Raw genomic sequence first — 20,970 nt, 5'->3', positions numbered from 1 at the left:
TGTAAATCACCTCTCGACTCGTGGCAGATTTAGCCATTATTTTTATAAATAATGAAAAATGCTAAAGGCACAATTATTTTGCTCAACTTTAAGCCAACTTTTATTTCATTTTTTTAGTTAAAAAATAAAAAATAAAATAAAAAATAATTTTTTTTTGAAACAATAATTTTTATTTTGGTTATTCTTTTTTTTGGTATTTTTTAAAAAATAAAAACTGTATTTTGCTTCAGAAACTTTTTCTTTATTTTTTAATTTAAATTTTTTTAAAAATGGTCATTATTATGAAGAAAAATACAATTTTTATTTTTTTTTTAAATATCAAATAAAAGAATAACCAAAATAAAAATTATTGCTTCATAAATTTTTTTAATCTTTAATTTTGTTATTTTTTTAAATTAAAAAATAAGAAAAAAGTTAGCCCCAAGTTTGGGCTGTATCATTCCTCGTAAATAATAGCAATCATTTATATTTTTTAAGATAATTTCATATATTGAATTTTTTTTTTTTTAATTTACATATTATTTTAGTTAAATGAGTTGGACTTTTTCACCTTTAATTAATAAAAGAAGTTCAAAATCTTTTAAGGCGAGAAATGGGATATTAAAAATATGAGAATAGCTTTTATAAGGTCTTAGCACATGTGCTCTCCAATGAGAGCTTGACAAATCAGCGTGAAACACTTTAAGCAAAATAAGCAAAAACACTAGATTTTATTTTCATATTTCTCATATGGGTTAAAACTTAAAAGTAAAAAACTTATTTCCCGCTTTTTCTATTCATCTACTCAATCCTGTCACCAATCGCCGCCACCTCTGTCAGCCACGACGCTCCTCCACAACATTGTGGCCGGCGTCGTCTGAGTTGGCTAGTGTCGTGGCCGGCAAAGATGGCGGCGGCTGGCGGCAAGTTTGGGTAGATGAATAAGAAAAGTGGAAAATATGTTTTTTTACTTTTAATTCATGTGAGAAATATGAAACTAAATCTAGTATTTTTGTTTATTTTGCTTGAAGTATTCTACGCTGATTTGTTAAGTTCTCATTGGAGGGCACAAAAGTCTTACCTTGTGCTAAGACCTTATATAAATTATTCTCATCCAAATATATTCCTAAAATTATAGCTAATCCAAATGACTAAAATAGGCTTTAGTGATAACCGACATTTGAGAAGGGCCATGCTAAATCGACTAATGACTAGGCCTCTGTTGATGATTGGGCCTTACGAGTCTGAAAACTGAAAAGTGGAAGGGCCCAAATATAAAACATTCATCACTTCAAAATAAAACATTAATAAAATGTGAAGAAGTTGAACTATTCTCTGAATTATAAAAATAAAGTTTTTTTTTTTAATATGTCTGCATAAGGTGAGGAAAAATGAGAGGAATAATTCGAACTAGTAACCTCATTTTCATGAGACGTAGTCTATAGTCGATTGAGTTACCCCTTGAAGACAATAGTCATTATCTTATACATTTTCTGAGACATTAATTTAGTACAGATCGACCAATACTTATGTATACATGTCCCGTCCATTGCGGAAGAATGAATAACAGGAAATCATATAATAGTAAACATGCCTCATAATTAAAACAACAACATTGCTTGAATTCATTCTTTTTCATGATTTATTCCTTTTTCATCATAAAACAAAGCCATATATATATATTGATCATATGGGTCATCCTTGAAGTCATCATCATCACCTAATTTTACTGCATTTCTGGCACATCTTGATGTCATGGTCCTCTAGTGAATGGCGATTAGCTCGGACTGGATAAATTAACACTTAACTGCACATGGCAAACTATCTCCAGATAAATTTAGCATGAGCAAAAGATATATATGTTTTCAAGTACGTAAAAAGGTTTTTGGTTTTTCAACTCCGGTTAAAAATGAATTTTATCAATTAAGCTTAAAATAGTATTCTTACCAAGTATTCTTCAGTTACTGCTGAACCATAGTAGAGTCTAGAGTAAATTTATATCTCTAGAACAATATCTACAATCAAAAAATGAATGTGATCACAAACATATATATATTCATGGATTTGTGCCCCCAAACCCCCAAAAAGATAAATTAAAGAAGAGGAATGATTCTTGCATGTATTCATGTCCATGAAAGCATGCAATATATAGACGGCTGCTTTCAGGATCGGACCTAGAACTAACATTGAGAGGTCTTCAGCAACCGTAAACTTTTTAAAAACACTTGCAAAGATATTACTTTTGATATTCTGTGTCAAATATATAGTTTCTCACTCTCATATAACAGATTTATACTCTTATACTCTTATGTCAGATCAGTTTATAACTTATGATATGTAATTTTTGTATACATTTATGACTTATAATTTAGAATGAAATTAAATTTAACATTTTTCTGTATTAAAAGACTATATGCATCAATGTGTTTATTTATTTATACAGGTTCCGAAAAAATCTTGGTTCCGTCCCCGAGTTTTAGCTACTAGCTAGTTAATATATAAGAACTCACATTCAGAATCTGTCTTGATCCATTTACTTCTATTGTCGGCCTTAAAACTCAGTTCATCCTCGCCATGAGCAGACTTTGGCATGTGCCTATTCTCCAGGTATTTCTTCGTAGACAATGCTGCGCTGCTACAACTTTGGGGATATATCTTCTTTTGAAGTATTGCGCTCAAAATCTTTAGCCAGCCAGAAGTGGAAAAACTAAGGCATCAAAACTATAAATAGATGGGTGCACTGCATAAACATGCATCATGTGCCATATATATATATATATTGTATTTATATTAATTACCTTCTCCATTCTTGATTCTGTGAGTGGATCTCTTAAGCTGGGAGCAGGTGCTAATCCAGCACTTCTGCAGACAAACATCTTCTTAAGAACAAAGAACAATGATTTTTTGCCAATGCCGCCACCCTTTGTATTCTCCAAACAAACATCTTTTACACTATTTAGAACGATATATTTGCTGCTGTTTGACTCATGATCATCAATATCTAGTAATAAGTTCAACTCCTTCTGAAGCTTGCCCAGTTCTTCAGATGTAAATTCTTGCAGATGATCTTGGGAGGAGGATGAATTCCCCTGGTCAACAATATTATTGCTCCGCTCTGGATCTTCTTTCAAATTGTGGTTTCCCAGTGTCCCAATTGCTAGCAATCCATGATGCTTGTCGCTTAATTGAGGCTCTTGTAGCATGTGATCTATTAATCGGCCAGGAAAAACATATGAATATCAAACAACAACATCAATAATTACTGTCAGAAATTAAACTAATTTTTTTTCATAATTTTTAGTGTAATCCTCATATTCTTGTACAATAAATGCTAAATCACCAATTTATTTATTCTATAAAGGGATCAGTTTGATTAAAATAAAACCAGCAACTAATAGAAAAATATGAATTTAATAATTTAATTTATATTTTAAAAATAAAAGGTCCTAGCATTTACGCTAGGATTCAGCATCTTTACATTACTGACTTTGATGGGTATATATATTAATTCATAAGAGAATGCAGATGAAGGATGTTAGAACTTAAGATTGAGAAGATATTTAGAAGTTCTAAAATGAGAATATTTCAACTGATGATATAAACCAATATAAAAAGTATATACATATGCAATAAAAACATCAAAGAAAAACTCACCAGTAGCTGAAATCAAGCTTGGTTTATTGCTCCTATTTCTGCTATTTAACTTATTTTGTATCCAACTAAGAATCTGCAATAAATAAAAAATTAACCCTTGTGATATATATATATAATCGTATTCACCTGCAGATTATATTTCTTACCTTCATTTTGGGAAAAATTGTATTGGGAGCTCCCAAAAGCAAAGCTCGAGAGATCGTTGTCTTTTAGGGCCGGCCGGTGGGGTGGTGCAAAAGACTATAAATAGGGTAGGGGGGGTGGGGTGTGAGAAATTCCATAGCCAAATTGATAGCTGTTTACTGGTTCAAGTTCCCAACACTTCATTTTACCCCCTCTATCTCTCATCTTATTTTACCTCACATTACGGCAACACTGTTCCTTTTTTGTTATTTTTTTTACCTTGGGAGAATATATATATATATATAAATATTCGACCAGCAGATCATGACCCTCCATTTGTCGTTCATGCAAAACCCGATTGCATATATGGTACGTAGATGATTGAACGGGAACCAAGCTATATCTAATGATCGAGTGCCTAGTAACTGGCATGCATTCAAATTTTCATGATGGTCATGACTCGTGATATGTATGCGAAAAGCAATAAAATTTGATAAATAATTTAATTGTTTAGCAATTGATATAGTAAGTGTTATGGACTATACTTTTATCATATTTTATTAATGTGGCACTGTTAACTAGCACTTGATTTATTTATTTATTATTATTTTTTTAACAATAATTGATCGCTAAGGGATAATTGAGAATGTCACACCATCAAAGTAAGATAAAAATGTGATTGCTAGTATCTTTCTTATCTAATAAGCCAAGTGTAACAAAAAAAAAAAATGTTACATACTACATACTACATCCACATCCCATTCTTATTTTATCAAATAGCCCTTAAATCAACTCTGGTTAAAAAAAAAAAAAAAAAAAATCAAAACAATTTGATGAGGCATACTTCTAAAAACGTTATTGCCTTGTAATTGGTTGAACATAGGGCTTTAATAAAAGGCTTAAACTCTCAAAGAGTAGTTCAATCAGCTGTAAACCATGCCTCATGAAGTGGATGTCATTAATTCAAATTCTTACTTCTCCTTTTTTTCTTTTGTGTGGACATATAAAAAAATAAAATAAATAAAAGATGTAAAGTAAAAACAAAAAGAAAAAAAATAGAGTCCATGTTCCCGTGGAGCCTGTCCCTTAGCAACCGAACCGGCAAGTGCCTGTTCTCACCTGCCCCACAAGACTTGACCACCTTCCTCAGACACTAGTAGATCGAGCATGCAATAATATTATTATATATTTTGGGTTAAATTATAAACCTAATTACTTTATTACCCGTGGTTTATAGTTTTGTCCAAAAGCTATCAGGTTTTCAAAAATGGCACTTTTACTATCCAAGTTTTGAATGTTTATCAAATTAATTACTATTTCCATCAATTTTTTCGTCTAAAAAATAATGGTCATGTTTTCACGTGGACAAATAATCACGTCATCTCTTATAAATTTGTACTGCATGCAGTCTCCACATACATTATACCATATTATCCTTGACACGTCTGTATTTAACATACCAATCAAATACAATAAATTACTATTATACTCTTATGTTAAACCGTGGGTCTACTCTCATGGCCAACCATGGAGACCTATGGTCGGTGTGAGGGGGGAGCAATCTCCGTAAAGGGTATGTGATCATATTACTGTTAACGTAAAATGTATCATTTTAAGTAAAATAGAGAGAATCTTAATCCTCGTTACCCTAATTATACCCTCACAATGGGGGTCATGGAGCTTTGTGACCTCCACAAGGGGGGTCTTACCGTCTTAGGGCCTTCACGACTCAACCCTTGTAAAGGTCATGGTGCCTCTACAACGACCTTCATCTCCCATGCAGGGGGTGTACATGTAACTGTAAGGGGTGGATTTACATGCATGGCTGACCATGGGAGGACTAGGAGACTCACGATTGGCAATTTTTTTTCTTCTTCTTATTTAGATTTTTAATATATGGGTATAATTGTAATTTATTATTCTTAATTAGTATATTAAATATTAATTTGACAAGTGATGTTGATACGTCAAGTATTAGATGGTGTATTGTACACATGACACGATCTTAAAGGAGATGACATGGCTATTTATTCACGTGGCAACGTGAATGTTAATTTTTTTTTTTGGGAGAATTTGACGGGAACGTGTATATAAGTTTTTTGACACTATTTTTCTTGCAAGTTGGTTTTTAAGAGTGTTTTTGTACTTGAAGTTTGTATCAATTGGTATCAGAGCAATCACCGCGTTACGAATTTTAGTTACGAAATGGGCAACCTATAAACTCGATTAAAATGTCTTAGTATTATATATGAGCATAATGTTAAGTCATTAATGCTAATAGATGAAAAAGCCACCAAAAGAGAAATAATTATATATCATCCGGTCAATATATACCAATAGAGTGAGGTGTTATAGAAGTCGAATTCGAAAATATGGTGGTATATGTATCATCTATCTGGGCAGCCTCTCCTTGCAAGTCGACTCTCAAAGATGATGAAGTGACTTTTTAATTACTTTTTGAATAGTGATCAAAAGAATCGACAAATCCCTACTGTCTGTAAAAACAAACAATCCTCGGAGAAAGTTATACAACTAGATAATATATATATATATTTTTTTTTATGGATTTAAAAAGATAATATCAGAACAGAGATGTCTTGAATTCGAATCTGTGCCCATAATTTACCCTGGGTGTAAATTGTGTAATAATGTCGTCGATCAACTTAATTTTAAAAGTTTGTCAAAAATAAAAATTCTTTAAATCGATCTCTGGCTTGCCCGGCACTCTCTCTTAGCTTCATGGGGTTTCCCTACCAGAGAGGCACGTGAAGTTGTCCACCACATGGGGGTCCATTTCTTCAACACACAAGTGGGGTTTCGATCGGCAAGTACCGGGTGGAGGCTAGCTAGGGCTGTGCTACGTGTCAAATGACGGCACGGTGATGACACACGTGTCTCAAATACAACTACGTACGTAAGTACGCCTGACATTTTTATTTGCTCTGATCTCATGCACCTTTCTTTGTCCTTTACATTCGCAATATTCAACGGTAATAAAAATTTCCTGGGAAACAACCATCGCTTACATCTATGTCTAAAATCGAACTTGTTGTCTAGCTCTCACGTTGCCAAACAGTGTCACACCCCCCCCCACTAAAAGGAGAGCTTCAATCGCCGGACTCATCAAACCGGCCAGTGGATTAGGGAACAGTGGTATTATCCACACCTCAACTTGTCCATGCGGTACTTATTTGATGGCCTATATATATATATATAATTTTGTTGGGGTTTTGGTTTGCGAGATTCGAAAATTAACCAAGAAGATAAATTAATATACAAATTAAAATATTTTTGTATTTTTGAATGAACCAAAACTGTAGAGTGATCAAGAGTACTAGCCAACTGTCTGCTCGCGCAATACATAACAAATTATTGACAGAAATTCTTAAAACCCTAAAATGGAAGGTGAAGGCCAGGAATGACAATCTATAAATAGAGGAGGGCATTCACTTTTGTGCGCCTAATTTAGCATTATCATTACTCTGCCAAACTTCTCATTATTCTATGTACGTACTAAAACTAACTTGAGCGTTTGGAGGGTCTTGCTAAATCCACTCCCAATGAACTCTCTAACTTCATTTTTCTCTTGAAGATCCTCTCCTGGTGAGGTCATGACATGCAATCGTTGTCTAACCGAGCGTAAAGTATGGTATAACGACAAAAGCACTATGTTCGGCCGACACTGAGAATCGAATCGAAGTTAGAAGGAGAATGAATGAGATTAGATAAATAGTATATTGTGTAATACAAACATAATAGAAAAATAACATTAATTAGGAAAATTATGACATGACTAATAGTAGATCTCAAGGATATTAACATGTGACAGAAACCAATAAGACAAGATATCCTAAAGATTCGAACAAACGTCTTGGGAAGTCTCTTTGGGAGAATTTGATATAATTTATTAACATATCATTATCAGGTTTAAACCTAATTAATGGTCTTTACTCTGGTCATTATTGTGAAGATCCATGAATTAACTTGTCATATATAATCTCACTGTCATGCATGCCTCGAGATGCAAGAGTCTGAGGTAGTGGGAATTAGAGGGTCTCCGGCTACAAGAACGCCACTTAATCCAAGAAAGGTAAATGGAATTTCATTAACAAAGCAAACCATGTGGACGTGATTGTTCTCCAGGGAGACAATAATCTGTATTAGATTGAGGTGGTGTCCAGGCTTTAAATGGAAACCCTAGACGAAGACTACTCTCCCAAAGTGGAAAGTTTAGGTTTGGCACATCGCCAGGATCATATATACACATATTGTGTCATAACTAACACGTGAGCAAGTTTAACGTACATAGTGAATCCAGCTTTCAGAAAACATCGGCCTTTCTTCGTTTGGTTCCTCAAATCATTACTTAGTGTTTCACAATCTTTCTCAATATTAGTAATATTAGAAATTACATTTTTATTCTATATATATATATATATATATATATATATGACTTATCTTAAACTTTGAAGGTTATGTGTCAACATGTTACATATATACTATGAATCTTCTTGAGTATAAAAAAACAAACAATAATTTGATTCGAGCGACGGTATCCCTTAATCTATTAACAAAGGATTATTGTCCTATTTCTATCAACTTTGATCATGATACTTGTGCATCCTTCAATAAAGGTGTTTCCCTTTCCGAACATGTTTGGAATTACAAGTGTTTTTGGTTTTTTTTTTTTTTTTCAAATTCATTTAGAATAATAGATATTATATACCATATTTTTATCTCACAATTATGAAATAAAAATATATTTTCTAAAATTAATTGAAATGCTGAGGGTTAGAGTGTAATTTCAAAAAACTAATTAAGCTCCACGTGTCGTACGTAGTTTTAACTGCTCAAAGCCCGAACAGTGGAACGTGTCAACCTCGGACGTAGGCTTTTACTACGCAGCGTGATAGATATGGATATGGCCGTTGTCTTCCGTGTAACACGTAGTTGGGAACTTGGGATTTTGAAGGCACATTCTTCTGCAACATTGTCAATGGAAACCCCATTTCGAAGGTCAGCAAAGTTCATCACGTTTTATTGACTTCAATATATATTTTCTTTTTGTTTTACGAGTAGTTCATCATTCGGCCTTTTCCTTTTACAATGTAAATTGAGTATTTTAAGCTCTCTGACTGAATCTAAATGATATATTATCTGTATTAAATTTGCTCTCATGGGTAACTTTCAGTTTACAATTACATAGAATTTGGACAAATTAAACAGAAGCATATTTTCCTTTTGTGTTAAAATTTAAGATTTCTTTTTGGGGTGGTTGTCATTAAGGAGAAATGGCCATTATCGGATCAGTTTCGATAGAAAATGCCATTGTGGATTTCGGTTGCGAATTAAGTATCCCAGATGGCTTAAGTATATAAGTTCTTTGAGGACACTCACCTTGAAAGCCGATTTTCAATACTAGAATTGAAACAATTGTAGAGAGAGTTGACAGGATTTTGTTGATGAGAATCGCATTTCAGTTTACAATTCTTACTAGACAATTTATCATCTAGTGTTTGATGTTCACATTTTTGTAGAAATATATCTCAGGTTGAGTAATCACACATTAAATCGCAGCATAGAGCATCTCTTCAAGTTGTAGAGTGTTGTGAATGGAAGATGCTTGAGTAATGGCATCAAAGTTATATATCTCAGCCTATACAGACATATACAGAGAGCTTCATCAACCAGTCCTCATTACTGCAGGATGCTTTTCAGCTATAGCAGTGATCCTCTCCATCTACCTTATTCTCCAACATCTCAGATCATACACCAATCCTGCAGTTAGTTCTTTTCACTATAACCATCCTAACCATTTTGTTGAATTTTGTATCAAGTTGTGTTTCTTCTCATTTCTTATTAGATGTGTGAGACTGAAATTTACAGTGCCTGGCTAACTGGATTTTACGGATTAACTCAATTACTTAAAACTAAAAGCCCTGCGCAAGAGCATAACATGTCACACCTCGATGCATATGTTAATGGTGCCTTTGTAACTTCCAGGCCTGCTAAAGATAGGTATTGATTGGATCAGTTGGCGCTGATCGGATCTTCATGAAGCTTGTAATTGGTCCAAATAGGATCTAAATATGTCGTTCAATGTAGGAAACTTCAAAGGCTGCACCCTGCAATAGTAAATTTTGAGATGAATATTTTTCCTTTTTTATTTGAATCTTGCTGACTGATCAGACTCTAAAGTTGAGATTTTATAAGATTTGTGTGTCATTTTCTTTTTGTCCAAAAACATATCCTTAGTGCTTATGTAAACATTCAAGATTCTGTAAATTGAGAGGTTAAGAAAATGAAAGTTGTAGATTAGAAAGGAGCCTCACTCAGTCTTATTTGATTTTTATCCAGGAACAAAAATGGATTGTTGCTGTTGTTTTCATGGTTCCAGTCTATGCCACTGAATCAGTGAGGTTCTATCTCTCTGAGAAGCAATTTTAATCCTGTTATTTTACAATCTAGACATACCATATGCAATTTCACTTCACAATTCTGTCTTGATTTTAATCAAGCAAATCTCACAACAAATGCTATCACCCCTTCATCCACAGTATCCCTCCAGCACCCTCTTCCCCTTCCCCCGTGAGAAAAGACTGAAAAAGTAGAAAGAATGAAACAAAACAAAATATAATTGACAAGATGCCTTAATTTGTATATGTGTTTTTTTAATGATTTTGATCATTTAACGATGGTGGTAATTTAATGGTTTCTTATGTTCTCTTCCTACCCAGATTATATCCTTGTGCGTTCGAAGATTGTCTCTTGCATGTGACATTTTAAGAAACTGCTATGAAGCATTTGCCTTGTATTCTTTTGGGAGCTATTTGGTTGCTTGCCTGGGTAAGCGACAATTTTCTGATTTTTTTTAGGAACACTAGCAAATTCTAGCCTCCACGCAATTGTGTCATTTTCACCATCTTCTTCTTCTTCTTTATAAGCTTAGTATCCTTAAGCATGCCCGTGTTCCTTAGAGGACTTGGTCAATGGTTTAGGATATCCCCATAAACTGTTGGAAAATTCCATTCCATTTATCTCTTGAACTTCTATAAGTTCAACGGGATGTATCTTTACCTCTATGTGCTAGTCTTGCATTAATTAGGTTTCTTTTCCTTGCCAAAGATAAATGGACAAATAGTCTTGACATATGTGCTTAAAGAGAGCATAAAGCAGGAAAATTATGAAAAGAGATGACGCCATAAGAAACTGTTTCCTTATTTTGATGTAATTTTAGCATCTTTAGCTTTCTATGGTTTAAAGTGTCTGAGATCACACTTTATGAGGTTATATGTTGCTAAGTTGTTGTCATGAAGGTTGTTCTTGAAATAAAAACTTTGGTAGGTGGCGAAAGAAGGGTCATAGAACTACTAGAAAATAAGTCAAGGAAACAGCTTGGCAAACCATTATTAGAAGGAGCAGATGAGAATCATTCAGTGGAGCAAAGATCGTTCAGAAACTTCTTCTTTCGACCTTGTACTCTTGGGAAAGAATTGCTTGTGATAGAAAAATTCGGCCTTGTACAGTATGTAAGTCCCTAAATTATTTTTATGTATGATTGAATTGACTTGCTTGACTCTAATATTTTGGATAGACAGATGACCCTAAATTATTGTTATGTATGATTCAATTTACTTGCTTGACTCTAATAATTCTGGATAGACAGATGATTTTGAAGATGGTTTGTGCTTTCTTAGCTTTCTTGTTGGAACTCTTTGGTGTTTATGGTGATGGGGAATTCAAGTGGTACTATGGGTATGTATCTCTTATGCATGTTTAAAGTTGTGCTTGTTTTGTTATTAAGACGTCGTTAAATGATATGCTATGGTATTCATCTTTCTTTGTGGCCATTGTCCAATATACTTCATGCATGCTCCCCATGTGCTAGTTTTATTGATGCAACATGAGTGTAGTGGATCGCAAAACAAACTACTATTATTAGTCAATACTATATTTGTTCATTCTACGATTCCCGATTTCCCCTTCATAGCAACAATGGGCAAGCACCAACAATTGCTAGATGATTTTCTCTGTTTTATCAGTTATATTTTGGATTGTAGCAATCTTAGAGCAGGGCAGAGTACATTCTTCTGCCTTTTCTATCGTTCACTCTGAATGTTGATACACTCTCATCTTCTTACTGATATCGACATATGGAAATGGTACTTTATAGCAACACAGAAAAGAGTGTTCACCAGCCTGATCTTTTTCCTTGCTAATATTGCTACACTGTCATATCCTGCAGTTATCCATACATAGCAGTGGTATTGAACTTCAGCCAGATGTGGGCATTGTATTGCCTTGTGAAGTTCTATAATGTAACTCATGAAAGACTTCAATCAATAAAGCCACTTGCAAAGTTCATCAGCTTCAAGGCCATTGTGTTTGCTACTTGGTGGCAAGGTGTGGGTATTGCCTTGTTGTGTGCATTTGGAATTCTGCCAAAGGAGGGAAAAGTACAAACTGGACTGCAGGATTTCTTGATTTGTATAGAAGTAAGTTGCTTCTGTTGCTGTGGTTTAGAAAACTCCATTTAATTCTTATGTACCTTTGTTCTTTATAAATACTTACATAACTTTAGATCTTTCTTAGCCAGAATGGTTTTCTTTTCAGTTGCTAACATGTTATATATTAAGATCAAATCATGAAATGTACTGAGCATCAAGTTAGCTTCTTTACTTTTATACCATAATCATACAACTATCTGTCTCTCTCTTGGCAGATGGCCATTGCAGCTATTGCTCATGTGTATGTTTTCTCGGCGGAACCATACCATTTCCTCCCCGTCGCCGAGTATGGGAAGATCACTACTGAAACAACCAAAGAAGCAGTGAAGTTAGAGCAAGGTCATGATGAGAAACCAGCCGTGCTTGAAAGTACTGAAACAGAGGCAGAGGCTCCTGGAACAAGTGTCAGGGAGAGTGTTCAGGAAATTGTTCTTGAAGGTGGTCAACATGTAAGTCCTGTCCTGGCTTATGAGTATTTTGTAAATCATAGTCAACATCATAGATTTTTACATTGCATTTACATTGACACTTTGCAAGCAGGTCGTCAAAGATGTTGTATTGACATTTAATCAAGCTATAGGGCCTGTGGAAAAGGGGGTGACAAAAATCCAGGAGACCTTCCACCAAAAATCAGTGGGATCAGATGACCAACATGTTGAAGAAGAGTCAGAGTTGAAAGTAGAGCAACATGTTGAAGCAAATCTTGGAGAAAGTTAATTCACGTTGGCATCTGAGAAAGACTGGAATGTTTTGTTCAGAATAAACTCATCCAAGTCCTCTGTTCTACACTTGATTTGCTGTAAGAATTGCTAGTGAACTCTGTTTAGATACTTTTAGTTGCCATCCTTAATTTTGTTACTTTTTAGGGCACGCATTTGTTAATTCAAGTGAAGATTTAAACATTCTTTAAGTATTTGGTAAAATCGCGAGTTGACCTTTTAATCGCAATTTAATTTCAAAATAGTGCAATTGTAAAAACATAGCTTCTTGCCTATGACTTGAAAATGCAATTTTTTCTATGTTTTCAAGTCACTTTCTTTTTTTTAAAAAAAAAAAAAAAAAAACACAAGTTTGGCTTGATAAATTGCACTTTCAAACATACTTGTCTTACATTACTTAGATGCAATATTAACCATGTGTATATAAGTTTTTTGGCATCTTTCTTTTGCAAGCCTGTTCTTACACCTCATCATAGGTTCGAGTTATGGAGGGAACGACTTATAGGCCGAATTAAAATGTCCTAATATTATGTATAAAGATGGTGTTAATAAGTATAAGATACAGAAGGTAAGTGAAACCGCCCAAAAAGAAATGGCTACCGCAACTATGCTTTTGACTGTGACGTTCATGGTGGCTTACTCTATCCCATAAGTTGTTCCTTCCGTGATTTGAACCCATAACATGAAACTTGGCTCTGATACCAAATGATACAAACTTCAAATAAACTCGCCCTTTAAATCTAAAAGGAGAATATATATACAAACAAAAAACATATTTTAAGAGTGAAAGGCTTAAAAAAAAAAGGGGAGAAAGAAAATAAACTGTATATCTATTAACTTAGAAATAATCAGTGTCAGCTTTGAATTAGCAAGTACGGTCCAATACATGTATTCCTCAACATCACCCTGTAACAATTCTCTTTTATATATTATAAAACGTCAAAGAAGGTACAAAAGTATGGGACTTTTTTTGGATTAAGTTTCTATTTTCCTCCCACTCAAATGGAGGAAATGGGTATGAAAAGAAAAGAAGCTGCTATGACTATCGTCCATCGCTACCAGAACAGCACACATCCGCACAACATTCAATGCAGCCAAAACATGCAAGAGCAGTACAAAGTTGCGTTAATACGATTGCACATTGGTTATTCATCCTGGAACAACAGTGGATGCCGCACATGCAACAGCAGTGAGTACACATACTGCTGCAGCAGTTCGAAGCTGCGTTAACGAAAATTTCAGCAGCTTCAGGCAATTTTGGTTCTTCGAGTCCTGGAGGTATATTTTCAACGGTTGCATTCAAGTTGCCAAACCCCATGCCAAGGCTTCGCAGCATTATCATTTTCTGGCCCTTATAGTCTACCGTTTCCAGGGAATGGTTTTTGTTTGTTACCTGTTTAAAATTTTGCATGGTTAAAATGATCAGATAAAAGTAAATCAAGCATTATATAAACAGGCTATGATAAAAATTGGACTCTTAAAAATAGTTTGGAGTAACAACAGAAATCATCCTTTTAGCATTTGATCTATATGCATTTTTTTTAAGTGACAAGATCTACTGGATTTAGGGTTTGGAGTAACAAAGTTCACCCTTTAAACTATATTCAATCTTCCGAAAAATTGGACAACTGATTCTGAGACACATGATTTCTTGAGATTATATAGATTTGTGCCCATTATCAGAAATGAATCTAATGGAAATTTGTCCTTTTTTTTTTCTTTGAAGTCAAAAGCGGTTCAAAGCGAAAGGAACGGCCAATGACATTGATGAACAAACATTAGTAGCCAAAAGTGAAGTTCAGGCAGCCAAGGGGGTCACAAGATAAAGAAAGGCCATCGAAGAGCTTGGTACCAGACAACTAATTCCAAAGTTCATGTTTTGATGATCAGATGACTCACTTCAAATTTCAGCAAATGACTCATGGAAAGATAAAGGTGAATCAACATGAGCATGTCGAGAGATTGATATGGATGAAATTGGCGCTTCCTACTCACAAGGATGTCCCAAAAATTTCAAGGTTGGATGAATATGGAAATATCTCCGGCAATCTAGGTGAATGCATACCTCTTTTACTCCAACTGATTCTTTGGCTATCTTTCCTCTATCAGTCTCAAGTATAACCATACGAGTATATTCGGATACAACAGCAGTCTGTATGCTCATTTTTGCAACCTGCAAAAAAAAAAAAAACGAATATGACACCATCAATCCCACTTATTACATAAGAATCAGAAACTCTAAGCCAGGGATAGGCAGAATGGTCTTGACATTGCCAGTCAAGACCATATGTGAAGAAACTTTACAGGCAGCAAGCATGCAAATGGCAGTATGATGGCACAAAACCCTATCGAAGTTTTTACACATTCAATTTGATTCATAAAATATAATGTCACGTCGGGATAGCTCAGCTGGTAGAGCATTCTGGGGTTTACATATATATTCATAATTGCTGTTATGATTGAAATTAAGAAGGATTTTTTTAGAACATCAAACTACGAACCTTTTGCTCAAGCTGCTTATTGTCTGAAAACCATGCCTGAGCTGTAAGTAGTTCTATCTGTTCTTTTGCAAATACCTGTCACCGAAAAAATTACGAAATGACTGACAAGATGAATAAGACTAGACATTAAAAATGTACTCATGAAATATAAGGCAGACAAAGCTCAATCAGCAAAGCACACTTGACATAAATTTTCACCCAAATATAAAATGAGGTACAAAACAAATAAACATGACCAATAACAAGTTCTGAGATCTTTAAATTATTGACAGCTCCATCACCATCACCTAGTTAGCCTAAACTCCAAATTAAGTAGAGCTTCTTTTAACGTATCATTAAAAAGGCTATGCGAAAGATATAACTTTAGATTGAAACTTGAAAACGCAGGCAGAGAAACCATCTCTCCACCAAAAATTATATATAGAAAGAACATATGCTTGCCATATAGAATACTGGATATAAAACAAATAAGAAATTGCGCCCAGAGCTAAATAAAAAGCTTACAAGTTGGTTTCTTACCCTGTCAAGCGGTATGTCCCTGGCCATTTCTATCTTCAAGTCTATCATAAACTTACTCAAATCAGCTAAGACACCTTTCGCTTTCAGAGTGTCGGGAAATTTTCCCCGGTATCTACCAGATATAATTAATGGACTCTCAGACGAAAGATCCGGAATATGAGAAGGGTATACCTGTCACAATATTTATAGATATGTCAGGGGAAATAGAATACCGTATCCAAGATAAAATTGGATAAACTTATCAACATGTAGCAGATATGTCCAAGGCTGATTTTGTGCGAAAAATGACACAGAATATGAACTTTCTATTAGGAAAGACCCTTTTCTATAAATAGCAAATAGAAAATACAGACAGAAACTGTGGACAATACATCACCATAGATTACCAGAGGATAAACGTCAAGAACTTTGAGATGTCTTACCACAACTTCATCAAGATCATCCCATCCGTCAATAGCTATATTTGCAAAAACAGGAGACAAGGCTCTGGTAAATAACTTTTGCATTTGAAACTCAAGAGAATCTGGCCATTGAAAAAAAAAAATATAAGCATCAGTGTTATTGTTACAAGATTTTCTTTTTACTGAACACCTAACAAAAATACTTCTTGATGTAGGCTACTAAGGAATACTGAAAAATTCAAGATTTTCAAAAACAAATAAAGCCAAGTGAGGAGCATGGCTGCTGCTAGCTTAGCTGCACAGGGCCGAATTCCAATTAGTCTTAATATCATGGAACGGGTAAACTAGTGAGTTTCTACCTCTCTGCATAGAGGGCATTTCATAAAGCTGGCCCCATCAAAGCAGGGACCTGGAGGTTGATCTTCTAATGACCTTAAACTTCAGCATTTTAGCATGGAGTGGAACTCATGAAACTGCTCTTAGTAGCTTGATATTTTTTGACTTCTGACAAATGCGCAATCTAATTAAGCTATACTACAACCAGGGTTAAGATTCACCTATAAGCTTTAAGACTTATCATTTGAATCTCTTGTAGACATCAGTACCGATGGGCACCACCAGAAAATGGAGGAACAGGGCTCAATAACCAGACCTAAAAACTGTACAGTTTATCACTCCAAGTCCTAGAGATCTCAAAAGTTTCCAATTGCTTACCGTAACAAAGATCACCCGATAATGCAACATCCAAAATATTATATAACTCTGACCATGCCAGCAACCTCCAAGGATGAATGCAATTCAAATTTAATTTTGTAAAGTCCATTTACAGAACTAACCTATATCGTAAGCAGCACCATATTGGCCCCTGCCAATTGTTGCAAGCATTCTCAGGAAATAATGGTTGCAGAATTCACCTGAAATGTTCCCAGATGGCTAGGTTAGCTAAAAAAGGTACATTTAACCAAGAAATCATGAATCCCATATATGCAAGTGCAAAGATAACAGACGTGTTTTAGATCGTCAGAACTACAAGCAGTCTTGAGGCATTTGATACGTGGACCAAAACCATTACCTATGCCGAAAGTGTAAATACGTGGACAAATTGGTCTTCCATCTGTTAGACAATTTTTCATTGCATCACAAATGTGTCTCTCATCCTCAACAGCCCCATCAGTAACAAGGAAGATTATAGGAATTGAACCATGGACTTTGGATAGCAAATCAATCGCCTGCAAGAAAAGACCAGATGGAAGGATTGTGATATAACCACAAGCATTGGAGTCAAATATTCACGTGAACTCTAAAAATGCACAAGGTCGTATTACCGCAAAAGATGCACATATGTACAAAAGGATCACCAAACCAAGTCGGTGAATGCCAGATAAAGAATTTAATAGATGAGTGGGTTCAAATAAAAGGATACCATGTTAAGGGGTGGTAAAATATTTGTTGCTCCCCCAGCTATAAAGTTCATGCTAATCCATTGAATGGCCCTTTCAACTGCTTCTGTGGTTGCCAATTCCAGTGATGTTGAAAACTGATATGTCTCTCCATTAAAAGCTATAATGCTAAACGAATCTTCAGGATCAAGCTTAGAGAGGGCTGCTGATAGTGCATTCTTTGTATCATCAAGTGGCTTTCCCCGCATGCTTCCACTTATATCAACAATAATTACTATATCCTTTCTGAACACCTATCAGATTGAATTAGATGAGAAAATATACAATATAAAAGGAACAAATATAAAAACATGTCTATCAGATTATAAAGTACTAGACCAACCTTCCTTCTCTGCAGATTTCCAGGAAAAATATATATACCAAACAACTCCCTTTGATCAATATCAAGCACAGACGGAGATTGCAAGAGTACACCACCGAATATTTGACTTGAAGAGACCTGAAAAATGTAGATGTGCTAGAATAATAAGATTCTGTAGAATTTATTTATCAGAGTGAAATGGCTTCTCCCAAGGATACCCTTGCCTCTTATCCAAAAATAAATAAATAAGAAATTCATGCATCTCTTATAAGACCACATTTTCAGTATATTACATTCTACCATCTTTGGATACATAGTCCATAATCCATTGAAAAAGATACAGTGGCAGGAAAAAAAAAAAAAAAGGATCTGAATCTTACACTATACGAGAAACTAAAGTCAGTGCTTGACCATGAGTGAACTTCTGATTCGTATAAGAAACCCAACTTCCCTACATTCCGGCTTGTTTCCTACAAGTCACAAAAGACAAAAAAAAAAAAAAAAAATTACAACATCCATTAAGAAAATGATAAATTAAAAAATAACTCCTGTGGAACCTTAACCTAGAACACACCTTCAAAGGATGACTGATTGTCTTGCATAAGACTTGAGTTCCAGTACCAGTGTTCAGGTTTAATTGTATCTTTTCCTTTTTAGAGATTTTCTTTCCAGCCGGAGTGACATACTCAGGAAAAGTAAACGGTATATTCAAGGAGAACTCGCCATCACAGTGTAACAATTTCTGAGACCAGCTAATTTTAATTGAAAGATTGGAACCCCCATCGACCTTGAAAGGTAGAAAAAAAGACAATTTAGCTGAAAATGAACGAAACTACATAAATATAGACAGCAAATAACTCGAAGTACTTATCCTAAACAAAATTCGAAGTTTGTTTGACAAAACTATTAGTTACCTCTGGTATTGTTAAGGTAAATATATGTGGCTTTAAAAAGCCCCCATTTTCTCGAGCTGCTTTCGCCGTCCCTTCCACATCTTCCGTCACAATGAGTTGAGTACGATATGACTTTCTAAGCACATCAACCTCAACACCTAGAACTGAACCCTGTTAGCCAAATAATATACTTGCTTGAGAACATAAAATAAACCAAATTCCAGCACCTATCAAATAATGATATATCAACAAAGAGTTCAACAAACCCAGAGCATTACATTAGCTAAGATTCTTAATATGGTCAAAAAGAAGCTTCCTTTTCTAGGCATTCATAAGCATTTTCTTGTCTATTTCTTCATTCTTTCCAAAATCAAAACTGACCCTTATTCTTCCTAAACTTATAAAGCCAAACACTCTCATAGATGGTGTCTAAAGACGCAGCACCTTTTATACGAAACTACCAAATTTTTTTACCAAAACCATATAATCTTTATAAATTTTTCTTCAGTTTCTACTTTGTACATCCGCCGCAAACTAAACTCAAATTCACAATCGACCCAAAAATCCAAGCTTCAACTCAGAAACGCACCTGCTCGCCCATCGGGACCGCAATGCGGCAATCGCAGCTCCGACTACCCATTACGCAATGGACCCTCCACGACCCGCGGACAGTAACGAACGCCGTGTCCAGAGCGCAAAAGGCCTCGAGCTCGATCCCGTTCATCTGGAGTGGGATCAAAGCCGACGGGTCGCACCTGCCGTGCACGTGCGGCTGGTAGCTCGGTACGTCCGGATTGTCCACGATCGCCGGGTCGTTTATAACAGCGTAGACCATCGGTGCCGAGGGCATCAGCCAAGAGTTTGCCGCCTCCGCCGTCGCCGACTTGTCCATCGGCGGCGGCGGCTTCGGAGGCGCCACTGACCGGTCCTTCCCGAAGTACACGCGCTTCGCAAGCCTCAGCCCGTCGTCGACCGCCTGAACAAATTCGCCGGCCGTAGTCATTTTTTGTTCGAGTCAGATTTCCTGAGAGATAGATTGAAAATCGCTTTGGAATGGGTTTTTCTTGAGCTTGACGTGACCGGCCAATACCACTGCGGATTTTTGAACTACTTGATCTTGGAGAAAGGGACTTATTGGGAATGGAATTGTTTATTTATTCATTATTTACTGTTTTGATAACGTTCGGGTTACTTCACACCAATGATCACGTGACGCGCGTACAAATGTTTCAGATAGTTCGTTGGCCGTAACGGTCAATTTAGGAGGGCATAGTTGGCAATTGGGATGACTTGTTTATGCTTTCCCCAAGAGAATGAGTCGAATGATTGTAGTTGGGTCCAATGCATTGGTTCAAATGATGAAGTGCTTGATTTCTTTGGGCTTATGATTTAGTTGGGCGACTCTCAATCCCATGATCACCTTCTATGGCTGAAGGGGTGGTTCATCATGTCAAGGATGACCAAACACCCTAATAGTTAAACAAATAATTTAGTCGTTTTTAAAGATTGAGCTAAGGATGATTGACTCTCCTTTTAATCAATTGTTGAGTACTAAATTCATGAGATTCGATAAATTAGTTAAAACAAAAGGTAACAAAAGGTAACAAATTTCTGTAGACGGATATGACACGACAATAGTAGTTGAACATTAGAAGTGAAGAATCCTCATATAAAGGGTTCTAAAGATTACTATTAGAAACCATACTTTTATCTTAGTCTGCTGATAAGATAATGTCAATCTATCCTTAGATTAGCTATTATTTTTTTTTTTATTGAACAAAAAAAAAAAAGATAAATATTATATGCTACACCATTGACTCATATGATAATGCCTATTAACCAATTTTTTTTTTTAAAGGCAAATAAACATGATATGATATGAGAGTATACTACATTGCATTGTTAAAAAATAA

At 35.2% G+C, this 20,970-nt stretch overlaps 3 protein-coding genes across 5 annotated transcripts; 1 reads left to right on the top strand and 2 right to left on the bottom strand.

The window, feature by feature from the left end:
* Positions 1–1,966: 1,966 nt before the first annotated feature.
* On the bottom strand, positions 1,967–3,660 carry LOC132164933 (protein DEEPER ROOTING 1). Its single transcript, XM_059575455.1, has 4 exons — positions 3,634–3,660; positions 2,778–3,187; positions 2,490–2,661; positions 1,967–1,994 (listed from the first exon to the last, which is right to left on the bottom strand). The coding sequence occupies exons 2-4, from the start codon at positions 3,180–3,182 to the stop codon at positions 1,975–1,977; spliced, it is 597 nt and encodes a 198-aa protein (XP_059431438.1). The 5' UTR covers positions 3,183–3,187; positions 3,634–3,660; the 3' UTR covers positions 1,967–1,974.
* A 5,056-nt stretch (positions 3,661–8,716) lies between these two features.
* On the top strand, positions 8,717–13,131 carry LOC132166442 (protein LAZ1 homolog 2). Of its 3 annotated transcripts, none has more exons than XM_059577256.1 (9): positions 8,717–8,772; positions 9,307–9,539; positions 10,114–10,170; positions 10,494–10,602; positions 11,101–11,285; positions 11,423–11,511; positions 12,002–12,251; positions 12,479–12,712; positions 12,804–13,131. In XM_059577256.1, exons 2-9 carry the CDS (start codon positions 9,387–9,389, stop codon positions 12,978–12,980), a joined length of 1,254 nt encoding a protein of 417 aa, XP_059433239.1. In that variant the 5' UTR covers positions 8,717–8,772; positions 9,307–9,386; the 3' UTR covers positions 12,981–13,131. The 3 variants fall into 3 exon arrangements, with proteins under 3 accessions (XP_059433239.1, XP_059433241.1, XP_059433240.1); XM_059577257.1 differs by having other exon boundaries at positions 8,723–8,772; positions 9,334–9,539; XM_059577258.1 differs by lacking the exon at positions 9,307–9,539 and having other exon boundaries at positions 8,721–8,772.
* A 695-nt stretch (positions 13,132–13,826) lies between these two features.
* On the bottom strand, positions 13,827–20,164 carry LOC132165749 (uncharacterized). Its single transcript, XM_059576426.1, has 13 exons — positions 19,647–20,164; positions 19,079–19,228; positions 18,739–18,951; positions 18,545–18,634; positions 18,186–18,302; positions 17,827–18,096; positions 17,476–17,632; positions 17,240–17,317; positions 16,425–16,525; positions 16,003–16,173; positions 15,484–15,558; positions 15,048–15,155; positions 13,827–14,375 (listed from the first exon to the last, which is right to left on the bottom strand). The coding sequence occupies exons 1-13, from the start codon at positions 20,058–20,060 to the stop codon at positions 14,025–14,027; spliced, it is 2,295 nt and encodes a 764-aa protein (XP_059432409.1). The 5' UTR covers positions 20,061–20,164; the 3' UTR covers positions 13,827–14,024.
* Positions 20,165–20,970: the final 806 nt, after the last annotated feature.

The sequence above is a fragment of the Corylus avellana genome, chromosome ca11 (genome assembly GCF_901000735.1).
Source record: "Corylus avellana chromosome ca11, CavTom2PMs-1.0".
In the NCBI taxonomy this organism is placed as follows: Eukaryota; Viridiplantae; Streptophyta; class Magnoliopsida; order Fagales; family Betulaceae; genus Corylus; species Corylus avellana.
The sequence above is the reverse complement of the archived record's forward strand: the minus strand, read 5'-3'. Positions and strand labels throughout refer to the sequence as shown.

Coding starts and splice junctions, on each gene's coding strand:
- LOC132164933 (XM_059575455.1), bottom strand. CDS start 3,182: ATGCTACAAGAGCCTCAATTAAGCGACAAGCATCATGGATTGCTAGCA. Junction 2,662..2,777: donor CAGAATCAAGAATGGAGAAG/GTAATTAATATA, acceptor GGCTGGCTAAAG/ATTTTGAGCGCAATACTTCA. Junction 1,995..2,489: donor GATCAAGACAGATTCTGAAT/GTGAGTTCTTAT, acceptor TTTTGATTGTAG/ATATTGTTCTAGAGATATAA.
- LOC132165749 (XM_059576426.1), bottom strand. CDS start 20,060: ATGACTACGGCCGGCGAATTTGTTCAGGCGGTCGACGACGGGCTGAGG. Junction 18,952..19,078: donor TTACCTTAACAATACCAGAG/GTAACTAATAGT, acceptor CTACCTTTCAAG/GTCGATGGGGGTTCCAATCT. Junction 18,097..18,185: donor GAAATCTGCAGAGAAGGAAG/GTTGGTCTAGTA, acceptor TCAATCTGATAG/GTGTTCAGAAAGGATATAGT.
- LOC132166442 (XM_059577256.1), top strand. CDS start 9,387: ATGGCATCAAAGTTATATATCTCAGCCTATACAGACATATACAGAGAG. Junction 10,603..11,100: donor CTATTTGGTTGCTTGCCTGG/GTAAGCGACAAT, acceptor AAACTTTGGTAG/GTGGCGAAAGAAGGGTCATA. Junction 12,713..12,803: donor TTCTTGAAGGTGGTCAACAT/GTAAGTCCTGTC, acceptor CTTTGCAAGCAG/GTCGTCAAAGATGTTGTATT.